General features: G+C 37.8%; 1 protein-coding gene across 2 annotated transcripts in view; it reads left to right on the top strand.

Moving 5' to 3' along the window:
• The window catches only part of GRID2 (glutamate ionotropic receptor delta type subunit 2), a 737,357-nt gene that overhangs the window by 578,124 nt on the left and 143,655 nt on the right, over window positions 1-15,578 (top strand). For both annotated transcript variants that reach the window (XR_011324830.1, XM_069784511.1), the window contains exon 9: window positions 2,715-2,816. Coding sequence is in view for 1 of the 2 variants with exons in the window: in XM_069784511.1 (XP_069640612.1) it covers window positions 2,715-2,816 (102 nt within the window). In the remaining variant the exon portion in view is untranslated. The remainder of the gene's footprint in view (window positions 1-2,714; window positions 2,817-15,578) is intronic.

Below are 15,578 nucleotides of genomic sequence, written 5' to 3'. Positions count from 1 at the left end.
CTTTGTGATCAGATGGGAACATGAAGTGAGGGAAACAAGCTGTAATAGTTCATGCTTTTATTTAGAAATAGCTATTGGACAGACAAGGAATTGGAAGAGATGATGCCTCATACTTTAGTTCCTCCTCATATCCTATTGCTACTTCCAATGATTTCTGCTGGAGTTCTGAATCCAGTAGATCCTTGATTTAGTTATTACTTGAGATTAAAAATATGCTCAGCATTACCCTTGCTCATTCCCTGACAATAGTATAACCTTAACTTCAAAGTAGCAAGAATTAGGACAGCTCTGAGCACTTCTGAAAATGGCAGAGAGGAGTGACTACATTGCTTTAAGGCCATCTTCTATTAGGAAACAGAATCATTTAGGTTGGAAAAGACCTTTAAGATCATCGAGTCAAACCTAACCTCTATATCATTGCAGAAAGGTTTGGGTTTTTTAGTTTTTGAGGCACCCGTTTCTTAAGGAGGCATCTTCCAAGAATTGATATGAATATATTGAAATTAAATCATTTAGAAGTTGCTCTAAAGTAGCCTAGTGGGTGTAATGAAGAAAACAAATATTTCAAACGGTCCACTTCTTAAATTGTTAAATGTGTGTACTCGGAGTTTGTTCCTTGTTTTCTGTCTCACTTTGAAAGATCTATGAAACACACATACAAGGGCTTTTCCCATGAAGGACTGAAAATAATGTTTTCTGTAAATTTGTGTTCAATCACAGTCAGCAAAGCTACTCCCATTCTTTCACAGACCCCTTCAGCTGGTTCAGGCACCCTGCCATTTCTGTGACTGTGTTAAAGTACAATAACGTTTTGCATGTTTTACAGTTGATATTTCTCATAGATTATAGGGCTGAATTCTCTGAGAGACTAGTCTTAGTAGAGGCCACTGGGCCCAGCAGTAACCTACTGACGTTAATCTTGATTTTGTCAGAGCATGACCTTTTGTGCCTTTAAATAGGGGTATGAAAACCACCTGAGTTTAGAGGCTTGTTAGCTATCCAAGTCGGAAGATGAGCATCCCTCTATAGATTTCAGGCACAGTCCATGGAGAAGGCAATTCAGAGCAAGAACTGGTATCTGCAGGTGCCAACACCTTTGTATAACAGGTTTACATAGGCAATTAGCTTACATGCCATAATTGAGACTCTACTCCAAAGTCCTCTGAAGTCCGTGATTGACCTTTTGTTGGGTTTTGGATTTAACACCAGTAATTGCACAAGCCAGATGAATGTGGTAATGAATTACAAAAATGAAACCAGTAATGTTTATATGTGATGCTAAGGGATGAGTGGTTGGTTGGTCGGTCTGTTTCTCTGTACCCAAGAAAAGCATCTACCATGGTGTAAAAATGTACACAAGTTATATTTTCAGAGAAGCTAAATTACAGGTCAATATCTACTAAATTCAGGTTGAAGGGCATTTAGTCCTAGAGAGATCCCTGGGAAAAAGCTTATGTCCGTAAAAGTCCAAGAAATATGATAACACCAATGCAAAGCATCTCACAGCTGAATTCCTTTTTCTGCATTATCTGTTGCAGTCCTTTCTCAATACTGTGATATGCCTATCCAATGGTCTTTTCCTCAATCATCTTTAAAAGTGATTTTTAACCTGGCTAAAAATCACTGATGTTTCATTGTCAATGAGTAGTATAAGCTTTAATTAAAACTAGTGTAATTCCTTTCATCAGAGTTCTGCTAGGAAGGATGGGCTGGAGCAGACAGCGTGCTAAAATGATGGTAGCTATTATTTCTCCAGTTAGTGTGTTGTGGTTTAACCCCAGCCAGCAGCTAAGCACCATGCAGCTGCACACTCACTTCACCCTCACTCTTCCCCCCCATGGGATGGGGGAGAGAATTGGGGGGAAAAAAAGTAAAACTTGTGGGTTAAGGTAAGAACAGTTTAATAGGACAGAAAGGAAGAAACTAATAATGATAATAATGACGATAATAAAATGGCAAAAATAATAATAATAAAAGAATTGGAATATACAAAACAAGTGATGCACAATGCAACTGCTCACACTCACTGACTAATGCCATCGGTTCCCAAGCAGCGATCCTCCCAGGCCAGCTCCCCCCAGTTTATATACTGGGCATGACATCACATAGTATGGAATACCTCTCTGGCCAGTTTTGGGTCATCTGTCCTGGCTGTGTCCCCTCCCAACTTCTTGTGCCTCTCCAGCCTTCTTGCTGGCTGGGCACAAGAAGCTGGAAAATCCTTGACTTAGTCTAAACACCACTTAGCAACAACTGAAAACATCAGTCTGTTATCAACACTCTTCTCATACTGAATCCAAATCATAGCACTATGCCAGCTACTAGGAAGACAGTTAACTCTATCCCAGCCAAAACCAGGACGTAGTGTATTACTGAAAGTAAGGTAGAAGTGTTGTTACAGCCATACTACTTTTAATATGGTTTTCATTAACATAAAAGTCCTCCCTGAGCTCTTCTAAAGCAAAACACATACCCCCAAACTCTGGATGCTGTCATCCATTGCACACTGGTATTTAAAAGCTCAGACTGATATCCCTAATTGCTTCATTTGCAATTTAAAGATGAATCTGTGAGCAAGCCCTTCCCTCACTTTCCATCCCATTGATTCCAGAAGGTGCTGTTTATTTGGTACCTTCCTGCTTAAAGCCACCTAAGAGGAACGACTGGCAAAGTTTTATGAGCAACGAGGAAATCATTTCTATTTTCTCTTTCAGCTCGGCTGCTGGAATCCCATCACTGGTCTGAATGGGTCACTAACAGACAGAAAGTTGGAGAATAACATGCGAGGAGTGGTTCTGCGTGTGGTGACTGTGCTGGTAAGTAGATCCTCATCCTTTTGCACTAGCAGAAATGTATTTTCTTCCTCTTGGCTCAACTTTTTATTAAGTACACCATTTTACCAAGAACTTAATTGGTGTTGGAGTGTCTGATTTCAGCTTCTCAATACCAGAGCAATGGAGCAATTTCTACAAAATAAAATTATTTATCAGTACAGTTCATTTCTGAGTGAATCAAACACATTAAAACCCATTTCTTCCACAGACACATATTAAATTAGGTAACACAACCGTATGAATTGATAAACCACAACTTCAAGTGCCCTGTAAGCTAAAGTGACCTAGCTGAAACTCTAAATGATTCATAAGATATAGCTGCCTTCCAATTACCTTGCCAAATTGAGTGTAGTCTAACGCAAATTGCTGCACTTGGAAAATATTCAAGGTCAGCTTAGGGTGAGTAACATTAGTTCAGTAAAACATCTACCGTCCCCTCCTAGCTCTTCTTCAGCCAGGTTCTTTCCCTGTGTGAACACCTTGCATTAAGCAGCCGGAGCAAAGTTGTGGGTTTAAAGCTGAACAGACAATGTCTACCAGAATAGGAAGGTATTTTGTGATATGAGGCCAGTGTATTCATTGTCATAAACTTTGGCTGCTTGAGCAAAAGTTGTTAGAGTGGAAAAAAAGAAAGAAAGAAAGAAAAAGAAATTAATAAGAGATGTATAGGCCTCTTTGGACCAATGCCCAAACACAAAGTTGACCCAGGGCTGCAGAACTGTAAAGGTTATATTGAGCTACTTCCTTCTCTCTACTATCTACTCGTGTTTTTCATTACCAATTCAGTGTTTGAGGGCCTGACCGCTTGCTTGTAAAGAGCAAGGCAAGAGTGGTTTCCACGGTTTGCATTGCTGACATTGCATGATGAAGGAAAAGGCTCAGTCAGGAGTGGAAAGTGAAATCACCAGAGCGTGTCAGTGCCACAGAGCAAGCAGTTTTGCACCCCTCCAATTATTTTATGGGTCTTTAAAAGCTATTATCTGTCAGGCTGTCCAGTCTGTTCCAGCTCTTAGCACACTAGAGAACTTCCTGTGGTAATATCTACAAAACAAAACAAAACAAAAAAGCTCCAACCAATAAGAAGGATGAATGCACAGAAAAAGACAAAGCAGTACAGTGGATTTTTTTTATACTTTAATTGCATGTTCATCAAAATAGCATCATGGTGGCAGTGGCTGGTCTTTATGTTTTGCATGATACTCATGTTATTTGATTCAGTGTAATTTTCTGTTGACAAAAATGATCTGTGGATGTTGTCTAGCAAAATAAATTCAAATTAGAGTCTCTGACTTTTCTTTGGCATTTCTTCTTCTTCCCCCTCTCCCCACTCTATTCCTCTGATTTCATCCCCAGTTATTTTAGTTAACATGCCATAGAGCATTCTTCCTTCAAGTCATTATAGCATGAATATTTAGCAACTTGCAAAAATACAAAAAAGTCATTAGTTATGCTGATAGGATTCTATATTAATAGTAAAAACAGAAGGCAGACATTCAAAGTTCAGCACATAGCACATTACAGTTCAGTCTCCTCACTGCAGTCCTCACACACTGCCTCATGCAAGCACACAAAAACCATTTGGTTTTGTTGACAGTTTTAAAGCACAACTGGTGACAACTTCCATGCACAACTAGTGAAAAACACGATTAGTCTGAATCGTGCTAAAATCTGCTATCTTACCATTTTGCTAACTGAAGCTCCTTTCACGTAGAATGTGCACTGATGGCAATACATGGGGAAGATGCAAATGATTTATATTGGTTTTGTAGCATAAACCTTCCTTTATTCTCTTAAAATGGTAGAGCTTTGCATGGCTGGTCAGTGCAATCTAGACAAAACCAACTGTGAACCGCACTACAAATTGAGGTTCATTTGATTTTACCCAGCAATGATGAGAGGCAAGGATTTTGTAAACTGTGTGAATAAAGGGAGGAAGCAAATACTTATGCAAACTCATGAGCCAGAAACACTATTTGTCACTAGCAGTTCCCTTGACTGATGGTACTTTCCCCCAAATGCCAGAAAACAGGAAGATAAAATACTATTTCTCTCTTATCCACAAACTCTCATGGCGCTGAGAGAGGCAGGCAGACACTGACAGAACATCAAGCTACTAACTGAAAGCCTGAAGAGAAGTTGGACAGTGGAGATGCCAGAATTGCAAAGTGCTACTTATTTCTAACCTCTTCTAATCTTTGGATATCCATGGACGTTGCTGCCACCCCTGTGGGTGCCAGAGCATTATTTAAGGTGCTTACTCTCTAGCAGTTTCTCTTACTGCTCTTACTATGCATAAGTAAGGGTTTTTCATGAGGGTATGCTGGATTCTAAACAGCTGTCATAAGTATATCATTACGTGAAACATATATGTTGCTATAGGATAAACTTATAGGGCCTTTCCTTGTTGCTATTTATAGCTTGGTTTCCATCTTTATTCACATATCTTATTATAAAGGCACAATTATGTTATTTTTACTGGAATAGAATGAATAAATAGGTATAATATTTGAATTTGAGTGGATTCTTAGCTGGGATGCCATCACACTGGAAATTAAGCAAAGCTATAAAAAAAAGTATTAATACTTGTTTTCTCTCATTTTAAAATTAGACTTTTAGTCCCTCTGTTGTTATTCAATTTAGAAAAACTACATCAACAAAGACGCTGATTAGAATTTCATTAAGCCCTATTCATTTTACAGCTATTAGTGAAGGAAATTTATTGTTAAGGCCATTAATTCTGTGAAATAGAATAAAAATTTCAAGTTATAGTTTGGACAAATCAACAGAACTCTTTCAGGTAAATCAAGGCCATAGTAATATGTGGAAGTGCAGTGTTCATCTGGTTCTATATCTGCTGGAGAGGACAAAACAGGAGACATAGTTAACCTGTGTGATGAAAATGTGCAATTCTTGCCTTTGATGCGAGTGCAAGAGGGATTTCACCCATCAGCTGTATTTTAGCAACGAACTTTATCATACTTTTCCATCTTTCTCCAAGTTCTTCAGTTAAGTCAATACTTTTCTGTTAAAAATAAAGAATCTATTATTGACTATGAATGATTAGTTTTTATTATTAATTCTGCCAGTTTCTAACAGTATGGTCTTGACCTGGGAAACAAGAAAGCTTATGTTTAAATAATAATACCTTTGAATATGAATAGGTTTCTTTTTCACTGAGGTTTAAGAAGTTAACATTAATTTGTTAATTTGTTCTGTTAACACTTCGAATCTGTCATGGCTTTCTAGATAGCAACCCTTCTCCTCTTCCAATTTCATTTTGTTATGCCTTCAGGTTGAAAATTACTCATTCTAAAAATTGTAGTAGAATTTGAGAGGACAGCAAATTGCAACAACTGGGTTATACTGCATTATACTTATTATGAAATGAAACATTCTGCAGTCTGAAAATGATAAATTATTGCAACTAATTTTCCCAAAGCAGTCCTTCAAAGAGTGAGTGCTGAACAATTCCCATCATCTGCAACCATCTACTAATTCCTTTCCCTAGATTAATTTAATAATTCTGGGCTATGTATCTGCAGATCCAACCCAAAATCTCTTTGTGAATATGACAGAATACAGTATGTCCCCCAATTGGAAATCTCTGGTTTCATTTGGCAGTGAATCCTGGCTCCTCTGAAGTTAATGGGAATTCTCTCCTTTGCATAAAGAGGAATAAGAAATAATTCTTTGTGTTTTATTCTGAGGGGAACTATAGTCATGCCTGTGTACATGTGATTCAATGTTTTAACTGACTCAGATTAATACCACACCTTCTACCCTTCTAGAAAAGGTTTGTGTTGTCTTACTTAAATATCAGATGTCTCTGTCTTGAACTGCTTCCCCACGTGCAGCCAAAGTTTAAACTGTGTGTTTGACAAGTTACTTCTAAGTTCAAGTGACTTGCTGGTGAATTTCTGAAATGCATTCTGAGTTTCTGAAATGTAGCCCAATCAAAGGGCAGCATAATAACTCCAAACAAATTCAGAGTGTCTTGAATGAACAATTGTCCAAGAACGAATTTAGCTAGATATCCATTTTGGCTATTTCAGTTTATCCTCCTCTTTTTCAGCTCCTCAGCTTTATTGAAAGGGACCTAGAATACAGCAGATATTCTCATAATATCATGTTAGTAGCAGTGGCAATTAATGAATTATTCATATGAATATTAAGCCATCAGAAATGGAATGAGATTTGGCCTGTTTGACAATGAACAGGCCAGCAGGTATTCGCAAAATCATGTTTCTAAAAAAGCCTCTGTTGTTTGAAAAAGGAAAAAGTTTTAAATTCCCCATTTTAAAGAATTAATGCCTTGATTGAAAAGCACAGAGCCTTTTCTGAAAGTGCATAAGGTAAAACTTCCTAATGGCGCAAAATATATTTGTGACTTTACATGAAAATTCGATACAGGTCCCAAACAGGAGGCATGTATTTTCATATCTGGATGGTTCTGAAAATGCAGGCAGGGTGAAGGAAAGAAAAATAATAGCAAACGATACTGAATTATGCTTTGCCATACATCCCTGTGCACTATTTCTTGAGAGTTATTACCTAGGTCATTTGCACAGAGCTAGGTAGACCAGAGGCAGCGAGTAGACCCTTGGCTCCAGGTGGGCACCGTGGGACATGGTGTAGCAAGAGGGCTGGCAGAAGGGTAGATAAGCATAGCAAAAAATAAAATAAAATAAAAAAAAAAACCACATCATTTACACCAGGGAAAATATTATCATATGTGGACTAGTTTAATTCTCAATGGTTGGCATTAAATGCATGAGCATTTGTTGCCCAGATTAGGACAGAAACAATCCTGAAAGCAGACAATATCTTCAGGGACGTGAGCTGGCAGGAGGTCTGCATCTTCAGTCCCTTTTTCTATGGAACTTGCCACTCAGAGTAAAAATGAAAAGTAAGATATGAAGCTAAGTCCTGGTTTTAAAAGCTGAGACTATCTTTGGGATTTGACTTCCAACACTGGTTTAAACAAAGTAAAAAAAGTCCTTTCCAAGAAGCTGGAGCAGGTTTCAGAGTGAGAGGAAAAAGCAAAGGCGTAAGACATTTTAAGCAATACACAAAGGAGCAAACAGTCAGAAGTGATAAAGGTTAAAAACAATGGCAGGACAAAAACATCAGTGACTGACTAAAATAAAGATTAACTGCAACAAGGTTGGTTACATTTGGGATACCTCAGGAAATACTGAATAAGTATTTTATAATAGTGTACAATCAGAATAGTGTCATAGATAATGCCTCTTTCATTTTCTCCCATTTTTTTGGTGCTCACTTTTCTCATGTAGTCCTGATCCCTTTTCCCACCTCCAGAATTGAATGGTGTGCACTTCTGTGAATCCTTCTTCATTCTGTCAGGCAACACCTTCTATGCATCAGTGCCTACAATTTTATTTAAGGCATATATTATACTAAATTATATATTGCTCTGTGTTTCAACAATATCAGCATGTTGGACTATAGTGCACCATAGTGAATTTCCTGTGGCAGCAGAAATATCCTAGGAAGTGGTAAGGTTAAGAAACATTACTTGACTGTCTTCATCACTTGTAGTATTTGTCTTTTGAGCAAACATATTTTACTCTTTTATCTGTAAGGGATAAATCCTTCTTTGATGGCTATTTATGCACCTAAGTTTGAATGGCAGAAAAGCTGTGAGTGATGTAGTTTATTCTATCTGGAGTCTGTCATAAAATCGCCATATACTATAACTCAGTAATGTATTTAGTATATACCATGTGTGCTGTAGTTAAAATATTACAAAAATACTCAAAGGTTTAGAATATTCCATTGCTAGTTGTAAAGAATGCAAAATTTCCTAGACAGCAACAAATCCCTGTGTCTTGATTTCTCTTCCTTTTTGCTGCCTATGTCTGTCTTTGAAAGAAAGTTGGAAAGAATGGATCTTTTATAGACAAACATATCAAGAAAAATGTTCAGTGAAATGGTGGTAAATTATAGCAACAGTGGTAGAGGTGTTCATTTCATTGGTAAATGAATTAAATCATCAGGAGCAATGATGCATGACAGGATTAGGCTTGCTATTTACTATTCTTCATAGTTTTCCTGGTTGTTGACTGAAAGCTGTCATTCAGTATGAGATATGTGTGACAAGACTGACTTTCACCTGTGGAAAAGTCAATTGGTGTTGGAATAACTTTTCATGGGGCAGATTTTTCAATTTGTAAACTTGAATTCAGATTTCAGGGCATGATTGTGGACAAGCGTTTATTGAAACTGAAATTTTGACATTAAAAAAAATTATTCACTTTTACAGGTTTTAATAATAGTTGCTTATTTCTAATATAAGGAGGATTTTTTTAAATGGCTTGGGATATATGCTGGCAATATGAATCGCTTTTTAGTCTCCTAAAGAGTTATCATATCTTTAAAATTAAAAATGGAACTTAATTGCTCTTTGGTTGATCAAAAGTTTTTCTCAGTGTTTCTAAGAGTAAGCAAACTATTAATAGTTACAGCAAATACTTCTCATCACAACTTAAGTGTAGCTCTCAGAGCTCCTAATACACTTTCTAATGCTAAGAGTACTTAGTCATTCAGTTCTAAGAAGGCTGTGGACTCTACTTTGTCAGAGGTCTGTCTAGGAAGAGTAGGTTCATGTTTGTTTTGCTTGGTCTAGGTAGTTTTATCCTGAGTCAGAGAAAGCAGAGAAGGTTTTAGAGATTCTTTCTAGCTTGCATTTCCATCAAACCGTATCTATTTCTAGGCAAATAAAAGAAAATAGGTTGGTATTACTGGAATAAAAGAACATAGTAACATGTATAGAGAATTACAAACTAAAGAGAGGGGTTTGCAGGAGCAGTTTGTATTGTAACTCTGCTCAGAAACTTTAGTCAGAATTATTTGTAATTTAGGTATTTTTAAATATCGAGTATGCAGGAAATGCAATAGTGCTGTTATTCCCAGACTCTATAAAATGCATTTTATACTTCTTCTTAAGTAAAGATTTCATCTTTGAAGGTACTGGTTAGAAACAATTTAACTGTAAGAAACAGGCGCTTTTATTGCAGTTCTAAGCCTGATTATGTTATCTCATGCTCTTCACATAGACACTTTAATTTCTGAAAATAAGGGAAGACATCTAGGCTTCAGCTGAGCCAGGTATTGTTAGAAAGCAAAGAGACAGTACTGGGAAATACTAGCTCCACAGTGAAGTTCCCTAGTTTTTAGCTTATGATCTCAAGCAGGTAGAAACTTCAAGGCTGAAAGTTGGTAATAATTGCATTATGTGGCACTTATAATTATTACGAACATTCAGAAGACTTGATACGTGTCTTTCTCCCTCTTCACCTTTTCTCCTTACTTACCCTGCATAGCAAATAGCACCTACTATTTTTCTAGCTTGTGCTCCCATTCAGCACTTCAGGAGCTATTAGCATATAAAAGTTGCTCCTTAAGCTCTGGTGCCTTCTGGCACTGACTGAACAGGTCCTAGCTTACTGCACAGGCACAAACTTCCAGAATACATGTTCGTGCCATACACTGAATTAAGCCCAAACTTTCTACACTGCTAGTCAGCTGGGATGCTAATCCCTTCCAGACTTCTGTAACCTTATCTCTGCCATTATATTGGACATATTTCAACACTACTACTCCTCTCTGTATATGCAGACAGCATGCCATCGTTACATGCACATCAATGTATTTAATATACTTGGGTGCTTAATAAAAAAATTGAATCCTTAATATAGACTAGAGTCATAGCATCATAGAATAGTTTGGGTTGGAAGGGACCTTTAAAGGTCATCTAGTCCAACCTGCCCTGCAATGAGCAGGGACATCTCCAACTAGGTCAGGTTGCTCAGAGCCCCGTGCAACCTCACCTTGAATGTTTCCAGGGTCATCTGGGGCATCTACCACTTCTCTGGGCAACCTGTTCCAGTGTTTCACCACCCTCATTGTAAAAAATTTCTTCCTTATACCTGGTCTGAATTTACCCTCTTTTAGTTTAAAGTCATTACCCCTTGTCCTATCGCAACAGGCCCTACTAAAAAGTTTGTTTTATCATTGCAGAGAAAGTGGCAGTATTAAAGTAACAAAGCAGAGGGGAGTGGAATTTGTGCATTTCTTTCTTGGTGACTAAGAACAATGACCCATAAACAGGGATGGAAGAAAATAAGGTTCCTAAAGTGCCTCCTGCCCTCATCCATCTGCCCTGCTTCTCTCCCGGGGGTTGCCAGCCCTGTTTAGGGTTAACTTACTAAACAGAAAATGGGGACAGGAGCCATTTGGACTAGTGTGGTGGTTTGTTTTACAAGCTTTAATCTCAGAGCCTGCTGGGAAACCCAGCCCCTTTTGTTTTCAATTAATATTTCCAATCCATTTTTCTAAAGTAGCAGGTGCTATATGCTAGATGAGGTGAATATCAAGGAATTAAAATGTTTTGGGACCTGGCTGGGGCCACAGTTTGACAGCAAAGTAGGTGCAATGCAAAACCTGGTAGGACCAACTTAACTCATCTGTATGTCAAGGGCTACCTCTCAAGGCTCCTTAGCTCTTATCTTCTCACACACGTACCTATCTGCTCTGTGGGCGTATTTGCATTCTAGGGCGATTCATATAGTTCACAGAGCACACAGGAAATTTGGCTTTTAAACAGAAAGAGGTTTTTACTCTGATTGTAATTATCCTTCCATACTATGCAAGATAGAAAAGGAGGTGAACTGCATGACAGTGCAATGTCATGAAGTATTATATGAATTCATGATGAATAGGAGCTCTTGCATGGCTGCTGGAAGAAGCATAATGCAGCTCCCAGCAGGTTAATATACCCATACTACACTTTTGTTAATTCCAGTATCTGAGCTAGCTACATTAAAGCTAACACTGCGCTGTTTAGACATACTCTAAAACACTCCAGTCGATTCCAATCTCAATCCATATTCCTATCATATAACTATAATGGTTCAGAAAGAGCTATTAGGTGCATTAAGTTATTGTGAATTAAAATCAATACACAAAGCTTGGCTGCATCCTAATAGACCATTGCCATAGATTGCTTTGAAAGAAGCCTTAGTCCCATTGCAGGGCCATGGGAGGTATTGGGGAGGGGCGCTAACATTTTTTTGTTTGTTTCTTCTAAGTAGCACTAAACTAAATAGCATAATAAATCCAGAAGCCACCAGTTCATTCAGGTGAAAAAAAAATCGTTTGAAGTACTGTAACTGAAAGCACAAACTCATGTCTTGTTGAAGATGACATTAAAACTGTCATTAAAAAAAGTGAGAGACTAAGCACATGCATAAGGAGAGTGGTAAACAAAGGCCAAATGTAAAATCCCCTTCCTTTAATATTGAATTCAGCTTCTGGGACATGAACTAGCTTCTCGCTGCAGGTAAGGAGACTTTTCTGTTAGTACAACTGACTTTCTAATCAGTCTATTTGAAAAGCACAGGATCCAAGAACAGTGGTTTTCAATGCCAATACTGTTACACAGCCCGTTGGCATAATAGGATATTGAATGAGTATAATACCTTAATTATCCAAGATTCTGTAGGTTTGAAACCTACATCTTTGTTTTAGTGTTATTAAGGGGTGGGGATTGTGTTATGTTTTGCAGCAACTTTTATAACCGTTGCTAGTGGGAGAATTTCTGTAATGAAAGAATGAAATGTTTCAATTAAATTTTGGTCATTGATTCTAACATAAAGTAATGTACATTGCTGTTCAATTAAAAATAACAAGCTGCTGTGCTGTTCCTAGCCAAATAAAATCTGCCAAATGGTGGTCAATAAAGCACTTGATGAAATTAAGTATTTGGGACTGCATATTTCACTGAAATCTTTTGGGGAAAGAAATGCAAAATTACTAACATATAAAATTGGGTGTTTCATTATCTTATGAGTCAAGAAAAAAATATTTATGCCTAACAACAAGACAATAGCATCCTGTGCTTGAAAATGTTTTGGTTATGGTTTATGAGACTTAGTGCTTCTTGTCAGTTATAATGGCTGTGCTTGGTCAGCCCGCAGCCATTGGAAGGATGTTGAGAGATCCAGCAATGACAGTGAATTTCAGTTTGGGGAGCAGTTTCTTAGCATTTGCACGTGATGGGATTTTTAAAGTGTCACAGTGAATATTTGCTTCAAGTGATTGCCGAGGCTGTGCTTGGGCATTGAATGTGCCTGTCCCCTGTTTCTAAAGTCAGCGCCGAGCACAGGTTGACAGTCTTGCCCACAACTGAGCTTCATATCTTGCTCCTGTTTTTCCCTCTTTCTACTTTCAGTAGAGAAGAAAGGAAGATTTAATGAATACAGAGTCCCATTTAATGAATACAGAGTGTCAATATTAAAGTATTATATTCCAGTGTGTTCAGAAATTTCTGATGAGTAGACGCAGAGGTCATTTTCATACGCTTTATGAATTCTAACCACCCATATAATTACCTAATTTCAAAACTCTCTTCCAAACGTAATAGAAGCACATAAGGCCATCCATCTGTAGTTTTAGAGTCGAGCCCCAGTATGTGTTGTAAATCTCAGCAGTGATCAGTTTCTCTGATCTCAGAAGCCAATAACTTTTTGTTTACTTAATAATTTCTGTATAGCCTCCTGGCTAGGAAGTTTCTCTGCCCATGCTAAGGGGAAAAGAGGATTCAGCTGAGCAGGAGAATAAACCCTAACATTCTGGTTTGCTTTTGGTTTTCTGTTTATAAAGTATGTCTTAGCAATTTTTTTTAGCATTTTTTATCTTTAGAGCAAGCATAAGACTCTCATAAATGAGCGCAGCAGAGCAGTGTATCATGGCTCCATATAGTTTCTATCCTGAAATAATTCTCAGCTTAAAGCCACAGAATCCACCCTTGTAATTACAAAGAAAATCTGCCTCGTTGCCCATTCAGTGATCTCCTGATGATGTGGTGTGCATGTAAAGTCATTAACAGCTGCACTGAGACCACCACTTCATTGTAAATAGGCCACCAAATGCAACTTTTTCTTCCCCTTATTTAGAGTGCTGTGTTGAAGATTTGAATGGTGCTTTTTCTGTTCTTTCAAGAGACTTTTCTGTAATTTGTCCAAAAAGAGAGAATCTATACATAAATACCAGAACCTCCAAAACCTGATTTTCATTGAAGAGCTAGAAGATGACTATCAAAGCTTGGAATTTAAAGTCACTATTGTACTGGCTGGTAAAAATCACCCCAAATAGAGTCTCGGGGTTTAGCGATGTACTTTCTCCCTACATGTAAATTGTCCCTGAACACTTCACAAGCAATCATTCTCTTGCTCTCCCTCCCTGCCTCCTCTAAGGCTTGAATTTATTGCTTGACTTTATCATCCACCCCTGTAGCACAGTTACAAACCAATGTTTCTCTTTGATTGACTAATTAATTAACATAACCAAGTTAAACTCAGAATAATTGTTCTTTTCTGCTATTTAGCTCGAGTATTGCTCCTTCTCTTTTCAAATGTGAAGGTCTTCTCTGCCCAAAAGCTTTTCTCTTCTTTCTTCTTTTTAATTTTATTAAGTGGTCTAGTAAAGGATATAAAAATATTACTTCAGTCCAACTGTTACATCAAAATTATTGCACGTGCCTAAGAATTTCACCAGAGTAAATAAAAACCATAGTTTGTACTTTTAATTGTAGACTCTTGAAGCACTTATAAAACCTTCTGTTACTTCATTTTTATGTGCACCAGAACCTAAGTCCTGAATAGGCAAAACTGATCGCCATTTATCTTGTTGAAAAAAGCAATAAAGTGCAGCATTTCTTTCTACTAATCTTGAATCTAGACTGCTCCATGCTCTGTACTATCAACTTCTGATTTCCACTGATATGTTTAAAATAAAACAAAATAAATTCTCTACCCCCTACTTCCCACTGTGTAAAATTCAGGGCAGGGGTTGGGGGCTGGGTTTCGGATGTGTCACATTCCTTTTTGTGCTTATATTGCCCTGCTCAGTTCTCCCTGGACTAGGGCTGTTACAGTCGCTGTTGTCCACTTGCAGTTTTACACCAGCAAGCAGTCCTTTCAAGAGTAAGACTCTTCTCTCCCTGGGTCTAGACATCTCATTTTTGGACCGCACTGTCCATTGTTCTCATCTAATGCTTGCTTTCTACTATTGGTTTTCCTGCTCTTACACTCATGATTTGCCAGAATACAGATACTTATGTAAGTACAAATGTTTTAAAGCATTAAAATAAGATAGAGGGAAAACAGTCTGTGGTTAAGGCATTTGTCCCTGACCCAACACACTTGGATTCACTTCTCAGCTGTACAACTCATGAAATCTGTGCATTTCAGTTCTGCATGTGGAAAGTGGTGATGGTAAGTCTTCTTACTCAACCATTTCAGTGAGAAACCTTAATTTGTGAAATGTGCTCAAATAATATTGTGTTGAACATCTGAAAATAGGTTTGGGTAAGATAGTCCGAGATGCTTAACCATTCCCCGGTACCATAAAGGGCACATTCTTGGTACTTCCCTCCCTTCTCCTTCTACAGTCTTACTCCAGTGCTTGTCCTGGCTGGCATTTATCTGGCAATTAGATCAACTCATCTGACAAAAATTGAGTAGATTTGTGATGGCTGAGTAGTAGAATTACTTTAATGAAGGAACCAAGAATCAGCAGAGCTATTGCATAAGAAGGTAGCTAGTTGCTCTGGTGGGAGGAAGATGTTAATTTCTGCCAGTCTTAATATGTAGCATGCTGTTAACCTATGTCAGTCTTAAGGTGTAGCTTCTTCCTTAACAACTTTTAGAAACCTAGTGATAA

Source organism: Haliaeetus albicilla, chromosome 1 (assembly GCF_947461875.1).
Source record: "Haliaeetus albicilla chromosome 1, bHalAlb1.1, whole genome shotgun sequence".
Lineage (NCBI taxonomy): Eukaryota > Metazoa > Chordata > Aves > Accipitriformes > Accipitridae > Haliaeetus > Haliaeetus albicilla.
This window is presented reverse-complemented; position numbering and strand designations above follow the sequence as displayed.